The sequence below is a fragment of the Moschus berezovskii genome, chromosome 8 (assembly GCF_049115385.1).
Source record: "Moschus berezovskii isolate FMDL1 chromosome 8, NW_MosBer_1.0, whole genome shotgun sequence".
NCBI lineage: Eukaryota > Metazoa > Chordata > Mammalia > Artiodactyla > Moschidae > Moschus > Moschus berezovskii.
Genome location: NC_142467.1, coordinates 87,427,042 through 87,449,643, shown reverse-complemented (window position 1 = coordinate 87,449,643; position 22,602 = coordinate 87,427,042). Strand labels below are relative to the sequence as shown.

General features: G+C 41.0%; 1 protein-coding gene across 3 annotated transcripts in view; it reads left to right on the top strand.

Moving 5' to 3' along the window:
- Positions 1 to 22,602, top strand: part of FBN2 (fibrillin 2) — a 226,928-nt gene that overhangs the window by 153,521 nt on the left and 50,805 nt on the right. For all 3 annotated transcript variants that reach the window (XM_088838382.1, XM_055429280.2, XM_088838381.1), the window contains 14 exons: positions 1,417 to 1,554; positions 2,138 to 2,188; positions 2,653 to 2,778; positions 6,140 to 6,367; positions 6,895 to 7,020; positions 10,436 to 10,564; positions 11,339 to 11,464; positions 13,567 to 13,692; positions 14,160 to 14,282; positions 14,448 to 14,573; positions 14,922 to 15,047; positions 16,168 to 16,290; positions 18,722 to 18,844; positions 20,509 to 20,634. In XM_088838382.1, coding sequence (XP_088694508.1) covers positions 1,417 to 1,554; positions 2,138 to 2,188; positions 2,653 to 2,778; positions 6,140 to 6,367; positions 6,895 to 7,020; positions 10,436 to 10,564; positions 11,339 to 11,464; positions 13,567 to 13,692; positions 14,160 to 14,282; positions 14,448 to 14,573; positions 14,922 to 15,047; positions 16,168 to 16,290; positions 18,722 to 18,844; positions 20,509 to 20,634 — 1,797 coding nt within the window. The remainder of the gene's footprint in view (positions 1 to 1,416; positions 1,555 to 2,137; positions 2,189 to 2,652; positions 2,779 to 6,139; positions 6,368 to 6,894; positions 7,021 to 10,435; positions 10,565 to 11,338; positions 11,465 to 13,566; positions 13,693 to 14,159; positions 14,283 to 14,447; positions 14,574 to 14,921; positions 15,048 to 16,167; positions 16,291 to 18,721; positions 18,845 to 20,508; positions 20,635 to 22,602) is intronic.

Genomic DNA, 22,602 nt, shown 5'->3' with positions numbered 1-22,602 from the left:
CCTGGAGAATCCCAGGGACGGGGGAGCCTGGTGGGCTTCCGTCTATGGGGTCACACAGAGTCGGACACGACTGAAGTGACTTAGCAGCAGCAGCAGCAGCAATATGCATTTCGATCATGGAGAAAGCAAGAGAGTTCTAGAAAAATATCTATTTCTGCTTCATTGACTATGCCAAAGCCTTTGACTGTGTTGATCACAATAAACTGTGGAACATTCTGAAAGAGATGGGAATACCAGACCACCTGACCTGCCTCTTGAGAAACCTGTATGCAGGTCAGGAAGCAACAGTCAGAACTATACATGGAACAACAGACTGTATCCAGATAGGAAAAGGAGTACGTCAAGGCTGTATGTTGTCACCTTGCTTATTTAACTTATATGCAGAGTACATCATGAGGAACGCTGGGCTGGAAGAAGCACAAGCTGGAATCAAGATTGCTGGGAGAAACATCAATAACCTCAGATATGCAGATGACACTACCCTTATGGCAGAAAGTGAAGAGGAACTCAAAAGCCTCTTGATGAAAGTAAAAGAGGAGAGTGAAAAGGTTGGCTTGAAGCTCAACATTCAGAAAACTAAGATCATGGCATCTGGTCCCATCACTTCGTGGGAAATAGATGGAAAAACAGTGGAAACAGTGTCAGACTTTATTTTTTTGGGCTCCAAAATCACTGCGGATGCTGATTGCAGCCAGGAAATTAAAAGACGCTTACTCCTTGGAAGGAAAGTTATGACCAACCTTGATAGTATATTAAAAAGCAGAGACATTACTTTGCCAACCAAGGTTCGTCTAGTCAAGGCTATGGTTTTTCCCGTGGTCATGTATGGATGTGAGAGTTGGACTGTGAAGAAAGCTGATCGCCGAAGAATTGATGCTTTTGAACTGTGGTGTTGGAGAAAACTCTTGAGAGTCCCTTGTGCTGCAAGAAGATCCAACCAGTCCATTCTAAAGGAGATCAATCCTGGGTGTTTATTGGAAGGACTGATGCTAAAGCTGAAACTGCAATACTTTGGCCACCTCATGCGACGAGTTGACTCACTGGAAAAGACTCTGATGCTGGGAAAGGTTGGGGGCGGGAGGAGAAGGGGACGACCGAGAATGAGATGGCTGGATGGCATCACCGACTCTGTGGACATGAGTTTGAGTGAACTCCGGGAGTTGGTGATGGACAGGGAGGCCTGGCGTGCTGTGATTCATGGGGTCGCGCAGAGTCGGACACGACTGAGCGACTGAACTGAACTGAACTGAATATGCATTTAAACGCATGTACATGTAAATGTGTCTAGCATATATAAAAGTTTTTAAGATAACTGTTTTGTTTCTTAGTACTATCAAATAATGTTTTTGGTGTACAGAACTGAGTTATATTCTCTTCAAAGATGAGAACTCCCCATTGTTTCTTATTCCTTTTCAGACAGCCTGAAAGGGACCTGTTGGCTCAACATCCAGGACAACCGCTGTGAGGTGAACATCAATGGAGCTACTCTGAAATCCGAATGCTGTGCCACGCTTGGGGCCGCCTGGGGGAGCCCCTGTGAGCGGTGTGAGCTAGGTAGGAGCCTGCCCAGTAGGATTCTGGGCTTGGCATCGAAAGCTTCCTCCTCAACTAAGCACCTCTTTATATATTTACCTAGTGAGGAAGACCATAAGGTCATTGCCCTCCCTAATATGATATCTTTCCGGTAAAATGTATTCACTTCTTGAAATACGTATTGGGTTTATCCTCTTACTATAAGCAGACCTTCTGAATAGTTTAGACAAGGAAGAAAGTCAACTAGAATTTAGCTGCTGGTTGACTGTATCAGTATCCTCCAGTATTCTTGTTTGCATGTGTCCCAGTAGAAAGTGATATCTCATTCCTTTAAATCTTTTGTTTACTTATGATTCAGTTGACAACATGAAAAATAAAAAGGGAATTGTGGGGAAAATGATGAGAATCTCAATATGGGTAAAAACTGATAGAGTTACCTCAACTCCACTGAATTGAACAAAGGCAGCTGCAGTCCTTTGCCTCTAAAACCTGGATTGTGGTTTTTATTTAGTTCAATTTTGATTCCATTATTCTGTTTGTTGCACTTAGGACAGTTGTATTTTCTTTTGTAATGTGGAAAAAAATATATTCTTCGTTCTCACAGATACAGCTTGCCCAAGAGGGTTTGCCAGGGTAAAAGGTGTTACTTGTGAAGGTGAGTAGGTTCTTGAAAACATTGTGAATCTTTAGGAAAGTATTTAAAATTGACATTCTCTCCCATACTTTGGAGATATTTATCACTCTCAAAAACCTTGGAGTTTCAGTAAAAATACTCTTATGTTGTCAACAAATGTTTTAGCATAATATTCTTAGGAAACAGCTTTGAGTTTCCCATTTCTACTCTTTATGCTGTGGGGTAAATTTTCATCCCTCGCCTTTAAGGCATAAAGCAGCTGGCAAAGAACTTGTCTTGGCTGTATTTTATGGATAAGCAAGGCTGTGGTAGTTTTCACAGCTGGTACCCAGGAGACCCGGTAGCTTCGTTGTGAAATATATATGCTTAACTGAGGTAATAATCCACATTATTGCAGAATGAATTTGCTATACAGGAAGTAAGATTACACCTGCTTTTTCTATCGGTGACATCTTTATTCCTCTCCTTGCTTCATTTCCCTGCAGACGTTAATGAGTGTGAGGTGTTTCCTGGCGTTTGCCCAAATGGACGCTGTGTCAACAGCAAAGGATCTTTTCATTGTGAGTGCCCTGAAGGCCTTACATTGGATGGAACTGGCCGTGTGTGTCTGGGTAAGATTCATGAACCAAGCATACATTTTCTTATTTTGGAGTGGCCTGATCAAATGTATTAGGTTGGTAGTTGGAAAACGTGCTTTAAATAAAGTATTTTGGAGGAACTAGCTAGAGAATATTTTTTAAATGGGTGAATTTAAATGAAACGGGCTTCCCTGATAACTCAGTTGGTAAAGAATCTGCCTGCAATGCAAGAGACCCCGATTCGATTCCTGGGTTGGGAAGATCCCTTGGAGAAGGGAAAGGCTACCCACTCCAGTATTCTGGCCTGAAGAATTCCATGGACTACAGTCCATGGGGTCGCAAAGAGTCGGACATGACTGAGCGACTTTCACTTTCACTTTTCAGTGAAATGGTTTCTGTGTAATACAGAAAATTAGTACTGCTCAAAAATTAATCTCAAAAATTCCTCTTCCCCAACTGAAGACTCTGAACCTATTAAATACTAACTTCCACTTAGCCCCTCTCCCAGCCCCCGGTGTCTGTGCTTCTGTCTCTGTGGACTTGACAGCTCTAAGTGCCTCATATGAAAGGAATCACGTGACATTTGTCCTTCTATGTCTGGCTTGTTTGGCTTAGTGTGGTGTCTCCTGAGTTCATCCATGTTGTAGCATGTATCGGCATTTCTCTACTTTCTCAGACTGAGTGGTGTTCCATTGTGTGTATGTACCACATTTTTTGGTCTACTTACCTGCTGATGGATACTTGGGTGGCATCCACCTTTTGGCTGTTATGGATAAGGCATCTGTGAGCATGGGTGTACAAATACCAGTATATTTGCAAGTTTCTGCTTTCACACACCAGGCCTTCCCAGGTGGCTCAAGCAGTAAAGAATCCACCTGCCAGGGCAGGGGATGAAGGACATGTGGGTTCAATTCTTAGATCAGGAAAATGCCCTGAGAAGGAAATGGTGACCCACTCCAGTATTCTTGCCTAGAAAATTCCATGGACAGAGGAGCCTAGTGGGATCCAATTCATAGGGTCACAAAGAGACCTGACTGAGTGAGCACACATGCAGCACACGTTCAGTGAGATACTCACTACTGAGTTGACTTCTGTGAGCCTGGTGTATTTAAAAAAAAAAAAATTAAGATATTAATCAGATGTTTTAGTCCTGTTTAATCTTTTACACTGAGTCAACGTAATAAGAGACCTTATATGTTAAACATAGAAGAAAAATCGGAGACTTGTGTTTGAAGTTAACAATCCGCAGTCCATTGCAGCTATGCTTCTAGACAAGACAGTGGGGAGAGTCATGGCAAAGTTATTTGGCTTCTGTGTGCACACACTGACTGAATCTCGTCCCTTCCTTTACCATCTTCAGAGTTTAAAATTTTCTTAATGCTTTATTTTTTAAAAGATTATAAATAAAGAAGCTCTTTCTATCAACATTGTATTATAGAAATGCCTAGTTGACTTTATCAGTGTCATCCTTGACTAAAGTTAAGCTTCATGACTGAAAAAGAAACTTCTAATAATTCTGTGTTGTCTCTGAACAATTTTTTTTTATTTACCTAAGGAATTTTTTCCCAGTGTATTATGAAACAATAGCTTTTTAGTTTGTAATATAGCTTTACATAGGCTTGTATTTAAAATTGAGTTTGTAGACAAATTGTGATCAATGGTAGTATTATAGTCCAAGATCTTCAAGGTATTTAAGTAGGTATGGTGGCTTAGAGGGTAAAGCATCCCCCTGCAATGTGGGAGACCCAGGTTCAATCCCTGAGTCAGGAAGATCCCCTGGAGAAGGAAATGGCAACCCACTCCAGTATTCTTGCCTGGAGAATCCCATGGATGGAGAAGCCTGGGAGGCTGCAGTCCATGGGGTCGCAAAGAGTCGGACACGACTAAGAGACTTCACTTCACTTAAAATTACAAATTAAATAAGTATTCAAATAATTATATATTTAAAAAGTACTCAAAAAGCTATATAGTAAATTTTTTTAGATTATTATATTTGAAGATCTTTAAAGTATTTTAAAAAAAGATTTTTAAAATTAGTGGTAAGTAAAAAGTTGGCAATATCATACAGTTTAGTTATTATAATAGCACAAATTTTATTTTAAGTTAATTTTTGACAGCATATTTAAATTCGATACAAAGTATGACTATAAAATCATGTGGAATTGTTTAGAAATATCCAAAGTCAAATAATAAAGAAAAATTATTTTTGGAATTTTAAATTTTCTCCAAAGTTTAGAAAAAAGTAAAGTACCTTTTGAAGATGACAAAATAATAGTACCAGTATGGCTTAAAACTCAACATTCAAAAACTGAGATCATGGCATCCGGTCCTATCACTTCATGACATATAGATGGGGAAACAATGGAAACAGTGACAGACTGTTTTCTTGGGCTGCAAAATCACTGCAGTTGGTAACTGCAGCCATGAAATTAAAAGACGCTTACTCCTTGGAAGAAAAGCTGTGACAAACTTAGACATCATATTAAAAAGCAGAGACATTGCGTTGCCAACAAGGGTCTGTTTAGTCAAAGCCTTGGTTTTTCTAGTAGTCGTGTATGGATGTGAGAGTTGGACCATAAAGAGAGCTGAGCGCCAAAGAATCGATGCTTTTGAACTGTGGTGTTGGAGAAGACTCTGGAGAGTCCCTTGGACTACAAGGAGATCCAACCAGTCCATCCTAAAGAGAATCAGTCCTGAATATTAATTGGAAGGACTGATGCTGAAGCTCAAATACTTTGGCTACCTGATGTGAGGAACGACTCATTAGAAAAGGCCCTGGTGCTGGGAACTATTGAGGGCAGCAGGAGAAGGGAACGGCAGAGGACAAGATGGTTGGATGGCATCACCAGCTCAATGGACATGAGTTTGAGCAAGCTCTGGGAGACGGTGAAAGATAGGGAGGCCTGGCGTGCTGCAGTCCATGGCGTTGCATAGCCAAATACAACTGAGCTACTGAACAACAGCAGCAGTATGATCAAATAACTATTGAAATCAAATTGCCTTCAATAACTAAATGATGCTATATATAAATTTATGTCATTGATTTTCAGTTATCACTCAACAAAATAAATTCTTAGTAGTAATATCACTCCAAATGATACCTTTGTAACATTCTATGAGGATGTGTTGGATTTTCTTCCTCCTTATACATTGGTTAAATACATTTTGTCACTACTTCAATTTTGCTATAGTAATTCACTGTGGCTGTCGATGTGAGATAGTTTCAAGAAGAGACTTGCATAGGCAAATGGGAAATGTTCTGCAAACAAGAGACAAACTGCTCAGATAGAATTGATTCCAGTCCTGCCAGGGAGGGACTAAGCAGGTGATCGGCATGTGAATGTTCAGTGACTCTGCCAGCTTGATCTCAACCTGTGGTTCCTCCTCCCTGTAGATATCCGCATGGAGCAGTGTTACTTGAAGTGGGATGAGGATGAATGCATCCATCCTGTACCTGGGAAGTTCCGCATGGATGCCTGCTGCTGTGCGGTCGGAGCGGCTTGGGGCACCGAGTGTGAGGAGTGCCCCAAACCTGGCACCAAAGAGTATGAGACCCTGTGCCCCCGGGGGCCTGGCTTTGCTAACAGAGGGGATGTCCTTACCGGGAGGCCATTTTACAAAGGTAACTGTCCCCAGCGCATGGGTCCCTCCACACTAGAGCACACCTTCCACATTCTCTGAGGCTTGATTTTGCTCTAAACGTTTGGTTCCCCGCTTTATTTTCTTTGTTAAAACATACAACCAGCCTATGGCCCAGGAGCATAAATCCCCGTACAAGTTGGTACTGAAGTGAAGACACGGGGACAGCTGATAACACTTTTCTTACATCCTTCTACTGGACCACTGCTTTTCTCAGCACGGCCTGATGAGATGCAGCCCTGATGTTGCAAAAAGTTCTCTGTGCCCCCTAAACTTTACAAAACATATGGTCAGAAGTAAAGAGATCAGAACACTTCATTACAAATGCAAACTCTTTTTCGCAACTGAAACTTTCTGTGTGGCATCAGTGTAGTCACTTAAAAATTTAACACCACCCCCCATTTTCACTTGAGTACATTAATTTCCATCCAGGTAGGTTCTTCACTTAAAATGATGGACCTCCTCTTTTGTTTCGAACGGCTATGCATTCCCACTCTGTTCTGCTTGTAGATATCAATGAGTGCAAAGCGTTTCCCGGGATGTGCACCCATGGAAAGTGCAGGAATACGATTGGGAGTTTCAAGTGCCGTTGCAATAGTGGCTTTGCCCTGGACATGGAGGAAAGGAACTGCACGGGTAAGACTATTCTTCTATTGTATTGGGTAAACCCTGGCTCTCTTTCTCTTGCTGTTTTGAAAGTACTGCTCTATGTATACATACATCCCCTCCCTCGGAAACCTCCCTCCCACCCACCGCCCCATCCCACCCCTCTAGTTCGTCGCAGAGCACTGAGCTGAGCTCCCTGAGCCATACAGCAACTTCCCACGAGCTATTTACTCTACACATGATAGTGTCTGTATGTCAGTGCTACTCTCTGAATCCATCCCACCCTTTCCTTTCCCATTTGCCTTGTAGCCTTTTGCACTTTTGAATGCTCCTCTCCCTTCTTCTGCCGCATATGTATTTGTATACACACACACAAACACAGACACACACACATATATCACACAGTCCCAGGGTGGTCCTCAGTGCCCCTCACCACTCTGCATCTGGAAGGCACATCAGAATTTCTTGATTGTGTCTGTGTGTGTACATATGTGTGTGTGTGTGTGTATAAACTCTTGCAGAACACCTTTGCTAAGTTCAAAAGTTATTTCTCTTGGTGCCTTTCGTCTCTCTTTCTTTTCATGATGTTCCCCTCTTTCAATTGTCCGGTCATGACTGTGATTTTCCTTTTCTAATCTTCAGATTCTTCTTGCCTTTGGCATTTTCCAGAGTCCTCTGCTCTCTCCACATTCTGCCTCTCAGTACTGCGTCTGCCACCATGACTTTTTGGATGGCCTCTGTCGAGCTGACTCCGAGGTGCTGTCTCTAGCCCTCTGTTCCTCCTGAGCTCTACTCTCAAATTTCTGACTTTATGAGACAGTTTATTTTTTCATCTCCCTTGTTCCAACCCGCTTCCTCTGTCTAGGGTCTTCTTTACATGTATTAATATTATCATTTCACTCGGGCTTGAAACCTAAGACTTCGTTTTGACCCCTCCCTCTCCCAACAGACAAGTGACAAGGTTTTGTATATTCTTCCATTAAAATGACTGTTTCAGGTATTTCTTCTACACTATTCCTGATGTAGGTTCAGCTCTTCAGGACACAGACTCTGAGCAGAGATGAGCATGCTGGAATCTTATTAGGAATTGATTTTGGGGTCAGTGACTTGGGGAGGAAGGGAAAGGAAGCAGAAGGGGCCTGAAGGAAAAGTTTTAGGCTGTGATGCAGTCCCAGTGTGGTCCTCAGCACCCCCAATGGCGAAGCTCTGCATCTTTCTGGAAGGGATATCAGAATTGTCTTGAATTAGGGCATAGCGGCTTGGTGTTGACGTAGCTGCATGATGAATATTTGGGTACATCCACCCAGAGGAGGCTGTGATTGTGGGGAGCTGAGGTTTCTCCTGAAGGTAGCCCCCACCTCGGGACTTTCTGGCAGCCGCAGTCCCACAAGCGGAGGGCAAGGACGTGTGAAGGCTTCCTTCCTGAAGCAGGATCTGGGCAGCACATCACAGTCTCTCCTACATTGCGATTCCTCCAGCATCTTTCACCCCCCACGCCGTAATTTCCCCCAGTCAGATCCTTCAGTTTCACACCCACCAGGGTTTTCTTGCTAAAAAGCAGGGCTTAGTTTGTGTAACTTCACACAGAGCAACTTCCATTGACTCAGACCACCCTAGACCTGGATAAAGAAGCTTCTCCAGTTCTGACTGCTCTGTTTTTGGCCTGAAATTAGCCACATCATTTAATGACTCTGAAACTTGCCTTGTTTAAATTGTTCAAGAGAGAAGGTTATTAACAGCACTGTGGTGCTGTGAGCTGTAGTGTGAAAGGACAGCGGGACATGGGTGGCTGCCCTTCTTCAAAGCACAGAAGGCCCGTCTACTGCTCCCTACGTTGTCACCATAGTCACCATACCTCTCTTGCCTGTACTTGGATTCATCATCAGCCTCTGTAACTCACTGTTCTCTGAAGTGCGTTAATTTTCTTTACCTAGGCATTTTATCTCTTGACTTTCTATTTGTTCTACATCTTTAAAGTTAGAATTTCTGAGCAGATCTTCTAGGATCAATTCAAAAACCACCTCCTTCAGAATACTAATTATTACAGAGAATAGCTTATTATATGTACAGCACTCTTTATAAGACAAAGAAATGTCAATTCACTTACTCCCATTTTACAGATAAACAAACTAAGGCACAGAGAAATTAAATGATTTTCCCAAGACCCTACACTCAGAAAATGACAATAGTGGGATTTATGTCCAGCTGTCTGGTTCCAGAGTTCAAAATCTGCACTGTGCAGCTCCCACCACATCACAGCAGCCAGAATTTGTCCCTCCTCTGCCATTGAATTTGTTCTGTGTTTTCATATGGTTCTCATTACCAGTTCCTAGCTAGTGATAGATAAAAAATAAAGTAATTAGCGTGCACATTATTTACCTGCTTAATTGAATCAATTGATTTTGTTAAGACTTTTGTTCAAAAGAAAGTACCTGGATTTTCAGTATATATGTCCTGCAATTGGGAAAATCAATAGAGAAAAACCAAAAGCCAGGAGAAAGCTGGAACTGAGACCACGCTCTACCCAAGGAAACATGTGCAAATTAGCTATTTATAAATCCTGTGAGAGAAAAACTTAAAAATTAAAATTCACCAAAATAAGCATATGCTGGCAATAACATTTTTCCCCCACTGTGACAAAAATGGTTAAACAAGTCATATTTTCTTAATCATATTTTATAGATATGACTACTCTGTTGAAAATCTTGATTTTAGGAATGGGAGATTTCTCACAGAATCCTGTTTTTGAGAATACATGTGCTACTATTAAAGATTCTTATTCACCGTACTGTATAAAAAATGACAAACACAAAAGCCCATCATTGTCCTTTGTTTTCAGTTTTAAAATCAGATCAGTAGGCTCTTCCATCTGAATATTACACAAAAGCACAGTTGGAGCATGTTCCGTGACCCTGCCACGTATGTGTATTCTCTGGCTTAGGGTTCAGTAGTTGCATCCACCTCTGAAGCTGTCCCTGGGGCCAGCCCTGCTCCCCTGCTCAGAGGCAGCAGCACCCACAGGCCCCCACCAGGGGTGGACATGGCTAGTGCATCAGAACTAGCATGGCCTTTGGGTTGTGCATGGGACTCCATCAGTGTGGCCACTGCTTCCTCATTTGCCACCTGCCTAGGTCCTCTCATGCCACAGTTGCTTATTTCATATTCTGTGACCATTTCTAAACCATAAAGAGAAATCCACAATTTCCAAGTTCTTAAAGGCAAAAAGACAGCACCTGCCCATTGGCTGTGACAGTTTTGGCAGTTGGCGAAAGGAATGTGCCTGCAGCCCTGTCCCCATCTAGGGGATCTCATGAAAACACATCCTCCTCCTTCTCACCCGATTCCTCCAGCACCTTCACTTAGAAGGCCAAATCTCTCTGTTCCTTAATACCGTCTCATCTCACTGTGGTTTTTTTTTTTTTATTTTTTTTAAACCTTGGATTAGACATTGACGAGTGCAGGATTTCTCCTGACCTCTGTGGGAGCGGCATCTGTGTCAACACGCCGGGCAGCTTTGAGTGCGAGTGCTTCGAAGGCTACGAGAGCGGGTTCATGATGATGAAGAACTGCATGGGTAAGCCACTCAGGTTTGGAAACAGGCCTAGCACAGACTCGTTAGCGCGACTTTGGCTTGTCTCAGAGCTGTTAACAGTGTGCTTGGCGAGGAGCTGTGGCGAGAGAGCACAGATCTAAATGTCAGACAGGAAATCTGCTCCTCTCTGACTCTTAGGGAGCCCCAGCCTCTTGGCGCCTTAATGGCAGTGAGATATTGAGGCTGAGTTCTGTTTATTTATAGAATCTGAAATCACCACAGACTAACTACTGAGCAGGGATTCACTTAAAATGTATGGCGTTGGAAGTTGACCCCCAAATTTATTTACTGTTATGGGAATCCCATCTTCTTTTCCTGACTTATGTGTTATTACACAAGCTCTTGGCATTGCCCACTTTTAGCCCACTGTTTCATTTTTAGCAACTTTTAGGACTCACTCATGGGATATACATAGTGATCAGTCTTAAGATTTTTCTATCACCTTGATTAGAGATAGAGACATATGATGTCTGGAGTTTAGACTGATGGAAAGCAAACACTGTTTATTTTTACCTCTTGTGAGCCTGGTCATTTCATACAAGTAAATGCCTTGAGAGCTCACTGTCTTTCAAAGGAGAACATGATACTTAAGTCTACTAATTGTGGAGCAAGTGCGGAGGACCTGATCCCGTCTTGTATTAACCCAGCTCCTGCATTTGAATCACCATGACTCAGATAATGACTTTCTCCCACTCTGTGTCCGTGAACAGCTTTTCCTCAGAGTTCTTCAATGGCTCTCACGTTTTTACCTTTCAGACATTGACGAATGTGAACGTAACCCTCTCCTTTGTAGGGGTGGCACCTGTGTGAACACTGAGGGCAGCTTTCAGTGTGACTGCCCACTGGGACACGAGCTGTCACCATCACGTGAGGACTGTGTGGGTAAGCTTGTCTCCTCAGCACAGAAACCCTCCCAGTTCAACCGGTAAAGAGCATAAAGATCAGAGGCTTTTCTAGTGAACTTGTTTGGGACATATGAAATCTAGCTGATTCAAATTTGGGAGTTCAGAGTCCACACATCTGGAGTCAGGCGGTGTGTCTTTCGAGAGTGCTTTGGTGACACACTCAGATGAGTGGCATTCCCCCTGTTCCCCTCTTCTGTGTTACAAGCATTCCGGAAGGGACCCTGCCCTGTGTCAGGCCTTGTAGTTCCCTCCTCTGGGTCGGCTGGGACGGGACGGCAGCTTCTGTTGGAGAGGCTGCTCCCTGACTGTTCACCTGTGAGCACACCTGTGCACAGAATCCACGCTATGCCCTGTGTCTGTCATCACAGGGTCTGCTCACCTGGGTGTGAGCACATGTGCTGCCTCCAGCCCGTTCCTCACAGAAGCCCTGAGGCTTTCCTGGCCCTGAGCTCAGCAGGGAAGGGGGTGCGATAAGAGAAGACCACCACTGGTCCTGAAGCATTCCACAGGCTTTAGAACTTTACTTTAGCCAGGAAACGTTTTCTTCACAGGAAATCTTTCTCAAAGGTGTAAGCAAATAAAACCAGTTTAAAATAAAACAGATCCCACACTCCCAAATAAAAGCATTTGAACACATCCCGGTCTACACGTGTCTATTTTAACCCATATTTATATCACGGGGCTAATGATTAGGTGAATCTTAAATCACAGACCAGACATTTTATTTACTTTTAAGCTTTTAATGTTTTTGCTGAAGGAAAGAGGCTTTAAATTTTATAGAGCTTTACAGTTTTTAAAAGTTTTGCATATGCGCTTTCATATAATCCCGTAACTCTTTTTTTTACCCCCGCCCCTATTTCGCCCCTTCCCTCTTTCTTCTCCCTACTGCTGACCACTAGTGTGTTCTCTGTATCTAGGAGTCTGCTTCATTTTTCAAAGTCATTATAAAAAGCTGAATTTAAAGGTTTTAAATATTTTTAATTCCACATTAATAATAGTATGAAAATGTATTTCACACAGATAATTGCAGAATATTTATTCATATTTGTGATACTAGTGACTCAGATCTGTTTCTTAGTTCAGAAATTTATTTTGCTAATTAATTTTCATATTTTTTATGAATTTTTTTATGACTGGATTTTATAGCTGAAAAAGTTTCCCTCACTGTTATAATGTCCACTGTAAGCTATGTATTTTTGCATGTTCAATAAAATATTTCATGACTATGAACATAAATCTATCACATCATCCTCGTGATCTTGAGAATTCAAAGTGAATTTCTTGCTATATTAGATTTTTTTCCTAGATCGTGTTTGACAAGTAACTTGTGTAAGGAATGTCTCTCTACCATTTTCTTGCTCTTCTCGTTTTGCGTTATTAGTACTAGTTTCTTCCACAGATCTTTTCGGGAGTTTTTTATTTTTAAAGATATCTTCCCATCTTATAATAGTTGGCTTATTTAAAATCAGTCAATATAATCTGTAATCCACCTGTCCAGGCTCACTAAGCATAATGCCATGAAAACTTGAAAAATGAGAGCCCTGTTTCCAGCCCCTCTGTTTTGTGGAACCAGCCGTCTTCCCTCCAGAAGCGTCATGTTATTTAGACAAGTGACCATCCTGTTAGGATCAGCTGAGCATGCGAATTCATATATTAAGTATCATCCAGCTTTATTTCTGGCATGTGCTAAGTGGATGGGGTCTAATGTGGTGCTCACTAGCCACATGTGGCTATTTAAATTTGATTAAAATTAAATAACATTAAAAACTCAGTTCCTTGCTCATACTCTCCACGTTTCAAGCACTCAGTAACAGCTACACGGGCAGCATGGATGTGAAACAGTTCCATTAACATAGAAACTTCCACCAGACAGCGCTGTTGTAGATAGAACTAAGAGAAATATAGATTGCAGCATTTTCTTTGAATTCCCCCAGGAGATCATCTTTCTTCCCCCTAAAGTACTGGTAAATAAAACCTTTTGGATAATGGTAAAGCCCATTGCTGCAATGCAGCATATTCTTGATAGTTTAAAATGACGTTGTGATTTCATAAACGTTAATTCTGTGTATCTTTTTATAGATGTTAATGAATGCTCTCTGAGTGACAATTTGTGTAGAAATGGGAAATGTGTAAACATGATTGGAACTTATCAGTGCTCCTGCAATCCTGGGTACCAGGCCACGCCAGATCGGCAGGGCTGTACAGGTAAGGAGGCCAAGCAGGTCTGGAACTTGTATTTCTCAAGTCAGCCTAGGCGTGCTTCTGGTACTGAATATATAATGACGTCAGTGGGAGTCCTTTGTCCTAAAAGTGAATCTCAAGTATGGGGGCAGATCTCTAAGATGCCATGGTTTGGTGGTTTTGCAGAGGATCCTCTGCTTTTAGCCTAGAAAATGTCCTATATTTCTGTCTATATATATTTCATCTTATATTGCGTTTCTGAGTTCTTTAATCATAGGTTACTAGAGCTAAATAGATGTCAAATGAAACACAGTCTAAAAGGAAATGAACTAAGAAAGACTAATGGTACAGTGATAAATCAGCATAAATGGTGGGGAGAAAAATCCAAAACTATTTAAGCTTTATCTGTTTAAAAAGAAAAACTCTCCTTAAAAAAAAGGGAGAGGGGACAAGTAACTCTGACAAGTAACGTGGTGGTAATGTTTTCACAGATATTGATGAGTGCATGATAATGAATGGAGGCTGTGACACGCAGTGCACTAATGCGGAAGGAAGCTACGAGTGTAGCTGCAGTGAAGGGTATGCCCTGATGCCAGATGGGAGGTCCTGCGCAGGTACGGGAAGGAAAATACACAGACTGTGTACATGTGTGTGTCTGGCTAATTTTATCTTACGAATCTGGCTCCAGATAGTTTGAGTGGAACTGGATGGAAAAAAAGATGCGTGAGCTTAATGAAAGCCGTTCTTGTTTTCATTTGATGTTGATTTTGTGTCATCAGATATTGATGAATGTGAAAATAATCCTGATATCTGTGATGGTGGGCAATGCACCAACATTCCTGGAGAGTACCGTTGTCTGTGTTATGATGGCTTCATGGCTTCCATGGACATGAAAACGTGCATTGGTGGGTATCATGCAAGCAGGATAAATATTTATGTACAGGATGCACACACACATATATACACATAAGAAGAAGAGGCTTTTTTGGTTATTTTTAAATTCAAACCGTTGTATTAGAAGGTGTAAAAGCGGAAAAGGAAGAATTGTTTGAAAGAAAAGCCTTAAAGACAGAATATTTATCTGCAGTACTGGGTTCTGCAGATATTAGACATTATATTTGAAATCTGCAGATATTAGACATTATATTTGAAATTTTGTGTGTATATCTCAATATTATTCTATTCACTTTTTAAAATAGCTTTTTAATCTATAGAATGAATAAATATTAACCACGGTATTGAAAATTTTCTAGACGTGAATGAGTGTGACTTAAATTCCAACATCTGCATGTTCGGGGAATGTGAGAACACCAAGGGATCCTTCATTTGCCACTGTCAGCTGGGGTATTCAGTGAAGAAAGGGACCACAGGATGCACAGGTAGGTGTCAAGCTTGTATCCCCTGTGTTTCAGCTTCCCGCATTTCGGAGGTTAACCAGCAAAATTGTTTGTTCCCTGGAATGTCTTGTACTTTCACCCACACCAGGTCATAGCAGTAATGTGATGAGAAACTGGCCCGGAGCACGTGTGATGTGTTTAGTTCTTCTCTGTGGTAGATGATCATGATCTGAGCCACCGAGCCACAGCGAGCCACAGACCTCTCTGTGAACGGGCTTGGACACAGAGTGGGAGGATGCTGTAGAATGTGGCCCCCTGGTTCCCATGTGCTCTTGGGGCAGCGTTCACTTTCTTAACAAACCTGCTGCCCCAGCAGGAGATACACGGAAAGAAGGAGCACCAAAAGACCTGGAGGAATCTCCGTTGTTGCTAGGTTTCGCAGTGCTTTGAAACTAACAGAAATTAATCTAAACTTTATATTTAGACTCTTTTTCTTCCTTTCTTTCCCTCATCTTTTTCTTTCTTCTTTTCTCCTCTCTTTCCGTTTGCTTTTGCCTTCTTTTCTCCCTACCCAAATTTACTCTTTTTGCCTTTGTTCTTGATTCATCCCACCCACTTTGTCTCTTATTCTCTCTCTCTCTACTAAATAGTTTCAGCCTTTTAAAAGAGGGGATGGGGGTTGAAGTCCCACGGTCAGTTCTTTGGGCCATATGTCCATCACTGCTCAAGGTTCTTAAAGGATATTTTGCTCAAGCCAAGTGGTAGGTGACTTAGACTGTAGCCCAGACCTTCCTTAAGCCTACACCTCCAGGAAACAGCAAGTAAGGGAAGAACTCTGCATGTTCATATATGTATATGTGTACACACACAACATACACAAGGCACTATATACATATACTGATAAGCATCTGGTCGTTTTCCAGATAAGATTTCCAGGGAATATTTTTGTATATTGTAGCTGGCAATTTCTTTCAGGGAAGGCCTTGTTTGACTTGGATCACGCACTTCCAGATTCTGTTGGAGTCTAAACATATTAAAAATTTAAAGTGAGGTTACCATTTTCTCTGCGTTTGCTTTAAAATTTTGCCTGTACAGACATATCTTGAAAGTAGAATTAATTAGGTTGTCTCTTATCTTCTCCATATTCACTATGGTTTCTCAGATGTGGATGAGTGTGAAATTGGTGCCCACAACTGTGACACGCACGCCTCGTGTCTAAACGTCCCAGGAAGCTTCAAATGTAGCTGTAGAGAAGGCTGGGTTGGAAATGGCATCAAATGTATTGGTGAGTAGTTTGCAAATGTAAATAAGCTTTGCTAAGACACAAAATTCCTAGAGGCTGTTCTTTGCGCAGTTGTTAACCCACATACTTGAATAAGAACATGCCTCTTATTTTCATTTAGTTGCTTGAAAATCAAAGGCTGTATTTCATTGCAAGATAATTCCTGTCCAAGAGTTTCCTTTAACCTTGGTATAAGTGATCAAATTACAACAATATGCCTTGGCATCTGCATTTTAATGTGTTGTTGTTCAGTAAAATTATTTGATGTGCAGCCAGAAATCCAAACAGCTGTAGGATGAAAAATGACGCATATATTTTTTCAGTCTTTTCCTAGAGTAATCATAACATATAAAACCCAGTGAAATAAATAAAGGGAATGTAAATTTTTTTTTCCAGATAACCTAAGTCTGTAATAACTGATTGATAACAAGCTTCTTAATAGAAAATAGAATTCTTCTTCCAGGGAAACCTAAATGTTTTGGATTCCAAGAGGCCAGATTAGAAGGAGAATGGGAAGACAGTTGCCATTCTCCAAGTATTATGGTTCTTGACCAGAGGCTAGGAAGTCCTTTATAGCTCTGAGACAGGGAACTGGATTTTACTCTTGGTATCATTCATAGTGCTGCTTAGAATCCTCAGTGTTTTACGTGCCTTAACAATAAAGTGTGTTCCAACATATAAAAATTATCCAGCTCAATTCAAAATACCAATTAAAGCAGGTGAAACTGGCCTCCCCACAATTCCTCATTAAAACCCGATAAGCCTGCGGTAAGGATTCGGTGATAGTTTTAAGATCTCTTATTAAAAACAAATTAGTTTATTTGAATGTACTTTCTTATCCACTCAATTGTTTTATATTTGTCAAATGTTTGTAGCTGACTAGAATTTGAATTATCATAGTTTCTAAATACCTTTGCTAAGGAACATTCTGTCATGGCATCATTAAGTCCACTAGCTCCCTACCCTAGTCTGGACATCTTTCTATCATTAATCCAATGACTTTTCAGCCATATCCTGTTATTCTAGTACCATTTGTTTACTGTTTTTCTCCTTTTCTAGCCTCCCTTTTTTGTGTGCTTCTTGTCCATCTGTCACTTTGGCCAACTGTTGGAAAATAGCCTGCCTTCAATACAGGAGATTTAACCACATCCAAGCAGCAGATCCATCTCCTTCTTTCCAGCCCCACCCGCCTGCTCTTGTTGCAGCTGTTCTCTGTCTCAGTCTCCCCAGCCGCTTCCTCTCTGTTAGCTGCTAAAAGACCTCCTCAGATGTTTGCTCGCTCCCTCTCTTGTCCTCCTACAATCCTTTCTCCACGTAGCAGCCAGACCAATTTTTTTAAACCATGGGTCTGATTTCTTCATAATTGTCATTTTAGCCCATTGAATTCAGGATAAAATACAGCTTCCTTCACATGGTTTAGAAGACCTTGTGACTCTCCTGCTTCACCTTCCATTATCCTGAGTCTCCTACATTGTGCTTTATCACTCTGACCTCTTTTAATTATTGTCACACCAGCCGCTTCTCAGTGTCTTTATATGTGCTGTTCCCTCTGCAGGGAAGACCCATCCCTACTTCTCTTTAGCAGGTCAACTCTTGCTTATCCTTCAGGTGCACAGTTAACTAAAAATAATTTGTCAGTGGGACCTTCCTAATTCCTGCATTCCAAATTAGACTCCTTTTCTTATTTCCTCATATTTCTTCATGGTACGTGTATAACAGTGTTTAATTTAATTTTCTGTGTTTAGCGTGTGTCTTTTCCATTAGACTAGGGGCTCCATGAGCTTCCCTGGCAACTCAGTCTGTAAAGAATCTGCCTGCCAATTCAGGAGACCCAAGAGATGTGGCTTCCATCCCTGGGTCAGGAGGATCCCCTGGAGGAGGAAATGGCAATCCACTCCAGTATCCTTGCCAGGAAAATTCCATGGAGAAAGAAGCCTGGCAGTCCATGGGGTCACAAAGAAGTCGAACACAACTTAGTGACTAAACCAGGGCCTCTGTGAGGCCAAGAATCATATCTTGGTTTCCTCATCTATAAAATGAACTTGAAAACTCTATGGTAATTGTCCTGCTCTGAAGTTCAATATTATCTTGCAAATTACCCACATTTTTAGTGATAAAGTATCCAGTGATAAAATTCACCCTAAGTAGAAATCAGAAGGAAATCTAGCCCTGGTTTTCTTTTAAACATAATTCTAGTTGATTAGATAGCTCAAAAATCACTTGAACTAATAATTTGGCCCATGTTTGTAGCATGAACATTTTGGATCATGGATCGGAGGTCTTAGAAAATTAGAACAGTGACTTTACGAATCAACTAAAACATATTCCATTCGGCCACTTTACCTTTAAATTGAGATAAATGAAAATCTTTCTGGGTGTTTAAATATTCCATCTTCATTTCTGAACTTTACTGCTGTGTTCTCTTGACATGCAGATCTGGACGAGTGTTCTAATGGAACCCACCAGTGCAGCATAAATGCTCAGTGTGTTAATACCCCGGGCTCCTACCGATGTGCCTGCTCCGAAGGGTTCACTGGAGATGGATTTACCTGCTCAGGTGGGTGAGGTCCTGATTTTCACAGAGCACTGTGTATGTTTTTGTCATTGGAAGAAAATTAGTTAAAGGAGGTTGAAATTACTACCTCTGTTTTTACACTTGACTTTTAGGTGAATGTGTATTTTTGCTTACATTAAACACAAAAACTGGGAAATTTTTTGAAATAATGGCATTTATTACTATTATGTGATCTTAATGAATGTCATTTCCTTTTATTCATTAATTAACACGATGGCCAAAAACAGGTTCTGATTCAGGCCACCTGGATTCAGACCTTGCCTATGCTGCTGACTGGCTGTGTAGCCTTAAGCAAGTTACTTAACCTGTGTGTCCTTTGGCATGGACATGGTGACAGTAATGATAATAATACTATTTCCCCCTTTTTTTTATATCCACCGAATGAATGACATGTAGGAAAACTATTCAGCTCTTAAAATCTATGACCTACCCAGTTACAGCTATTTATTGTGTTTATAAAAATCTCAGTTTATCATATGGTTTTGAAAGGTATGGAATGATATAAGAGCTTAGAAACATGCATCATAAGAGCTCCGTAAATGTGACTAAATTCATACTACATTCTTTGAGGATAAAACATCCATTCATTATATTCATGTAAAAGGCTAGAATCACCTTGCTGGACATAAAGAATACTTTTCAGCTTGAAAGATAGGTGTTTCTCAGTTTAATGTCCTTACATTTAACCCCAAATTAAAAGATAATTTTTTGTTACGATTGTTGACGTCAAGAACTCAGACTTATTCTCTAATGCCTCTTTGAGAAAGCATGTTCATTCAGTTGTAAAGCTTTCTTACTTTTAAACCTTGGGTGCTGCGTCTTTCTCAGCGTGTCTGTGCACTGCGGTGTGACGGCAGGGGCCTGGCCTGGAGTCAGACGCAGCTGGACTCAGACCCTGGCTCAGCCGCACATTAGCTCACTGTGACTCCCACGGCTCAGGCGGCTACTCTTAGCCTCGGGTCCTTCCTCTCTAAACCTCACAGCGTTGGTGAACTAAATGAAAACATGCATGTCAGGCAACTAGCACACTCCCTGGCAAGTGTTAGGCCCTCAATAAACATTGGTTTCTGCCCTTAACCCCTTTTTCCATGTGCTAGAGTCAGAGGAATTGTCTTTAAGCTCTGTGAATAATGCTCATTTGTGTAATTAAAATAAGAATGAGATTCTTCTTTGTGTAATTAAAATTTAATGAGATTGTAACAGTGGCATGAAAGAAACTTCCCTCACTCCCATAGTGTCCCTGCTTTACTTAAAAATGCTTGAATTAATGAAAGAAAGAGTTGTTCATTTTAACTCTGTTTTCAAATGAATTAATGCCATTTTAAGATTAATTCCAGCATCCTTGGCTATCTCTAAATGATGGTGCTATAGCCCTGATGCATCAAATTAGCCTTAAAGAGAACTGAGACACGTAGGAGAGACATCTCATACCTCATTCCTCCTGTTTATTGTGATGGAATTGCATGTTATAGATTAAACAGCTTTGCTGTCAAGTGGTATACCTTTATTTAGGTGTGTATGGATAATTGTTTGATGTTAATGAATGCTAACTCAGGTTAGTGAGATTGGTTTAGTTATGGAGCAGAGAAAAAAATGTGTCAGGAGATTTGGAACTTTAATAGAGATGTAATTTGCTCCTTCAACAGATGTTGATGAATGTGCAGAAAACATAAATCTCTGTGAGAACGGACAGTGCCTCAACGTCCCAGGCGCATATCGCTGCGAGTGTGAGATGGGCTTCACGCCAGCCTCAGACAGCAGGTCCTGCCAAGGTGGGTCACCAGGATTCCAACTCATTTCCAAGTTGGATCAACTGCAACAAATGAAACCACAAAAAGGGCTGGAACGGGCTCCACCTGGAAGCAGAATACACAGCACATGCTGCACATATAAAAGTCATTTGTTTAAGCATGGATTATTTTGCCGAATGAATAATGATGAAGGCGGCTTTCATCTCTTACGAAGTTTTCCTGGCCAAGAGCCAATAGTTGGAACTTTGGCTTATTCAATTTTTTTTTAACTATTTCTTTTTTTTTTTTAACTTTTTCTTTTGTTTTTAATCACTAAATGAATGACATGTGGATAAACTGTTCAGCTTTTAAAATATGATACATTATGTACCTCAATCACTGCTGTGTAATGTGTTTGTCAAAATCTAGGTAGCTCATTTTTGGCATTACCTTCTTACCTGAGTCGGCTATCTGCATGTCTGGGACCGGAGGTCCTCTTCAGGGACTCGTCAAGAACTGCACCTTTTGCTGAATAGTCGTATCTCCGTCCTCTTAAGTTATGACATCACCCCCTTTCCTGGAAATGGGACTTTGTAACTAGTGTGATATCTTTCCAAGTAAAAGAAGTTGAATTTCCTTTTACATTAGAGACTCAATTCACATTACATCGAGTTTGGGTCATCATTGTGTTCTTAAGAGTACATTAAAATGTAAATAAAGAAAGGAAAGGACTGAAAACAATTCATATGCCATAAGGTTTTTAACAAAATTAGTGATTCATAAAAAACCTTAAAAAAAGAACTCAGGCTGGCTGCTAGGCAAAGATTTTTAAATGAAACCAGATTATAGGCTTTCCCTATGTGAGTATCTAGTCAAATGAACAGAAATAGTAGATGCCAGCTTACACACACACACACACACACACACACACACACACACTTCACCAACCAGTCGAAAATTATACAGTCTGGGGCAGCTTGAACTAGAGCCTGACTCTGCCCCACCACCAGAAGTATCACTGAAGAAAGTGTGCGTGAAAGATCATGGAATTGTCCATAAATACCTACCAATTTGGATCGAATCAGAACAAGAGAATGAGTAGTAGGCTCTGGGAAAATACTAGAAATGGAAAGCATTCGTGCTTCTACTTTGACCTGCTAGGTTGAGCAGAATCTAAACCATTTTATACAGAGCAGCTGTAGAATGAACTTTATTTTTTTCTTAGTCCTGCTGCTTTCTAAGCATTGAAGCCAGTTAATAGTAACTGTGAGTCATTATGCACGTCAGCAAGACAAGAAGTGGTGGGAAAAGGAACAAGTTAGCAGTATCCAGACACTTGCCAACATAAAATTTCAAAATTAACCCATTATACTTAAGACAACATTTGCCCTTCATAGTTCTATTCCATTATCTGTGGCCTAGGCCCTTCTAAAACTTTTCCCAGAATCTCCCCAAGGTGATACTAAATAGTTTCTATTTACTGTACTTCCTTCCTGTGTTGGCTTTCCCAAAATATGTCATTTCCATGTAGAGAAACCCCAATTGCCAGGGCATCTGAGAGTGGCACACATATAGCTCACCCTCTGCTCCATTTAGATAGATGTCAACATTTGAGATCCCCAGAATGTAATTCTGTGATTCTGCCCGTTTTCTCCTTTGTTTTGTCATTTCTTTTTCTATGAGATCTGGCACATCTGTACAGTTTATCCTGAATTACTACTTTCGTTTCTTGACGTTTTTTCATCTTGCTATAAATTTATGCCCCTCTGAATTAATCCTCTGGTCAATATTGTCCACTCTGCATCTACTTATAATTTCTAGAGTTTAAAAGAGTGCTAGAGTTGGCCATTTCTCGGTATTCTTCACCGAAATGGAAGCGTACAAAACCTGCAGGAACCTCCTCAGGGACAGGTGAGGACTCCCATCAGGTGGAGTGAATCCAGAGACAGAGCATTTCTTATGATGTCTGAAGAGCGATCGGGGGCCAGGTTCATCAACAGAGCACACAGA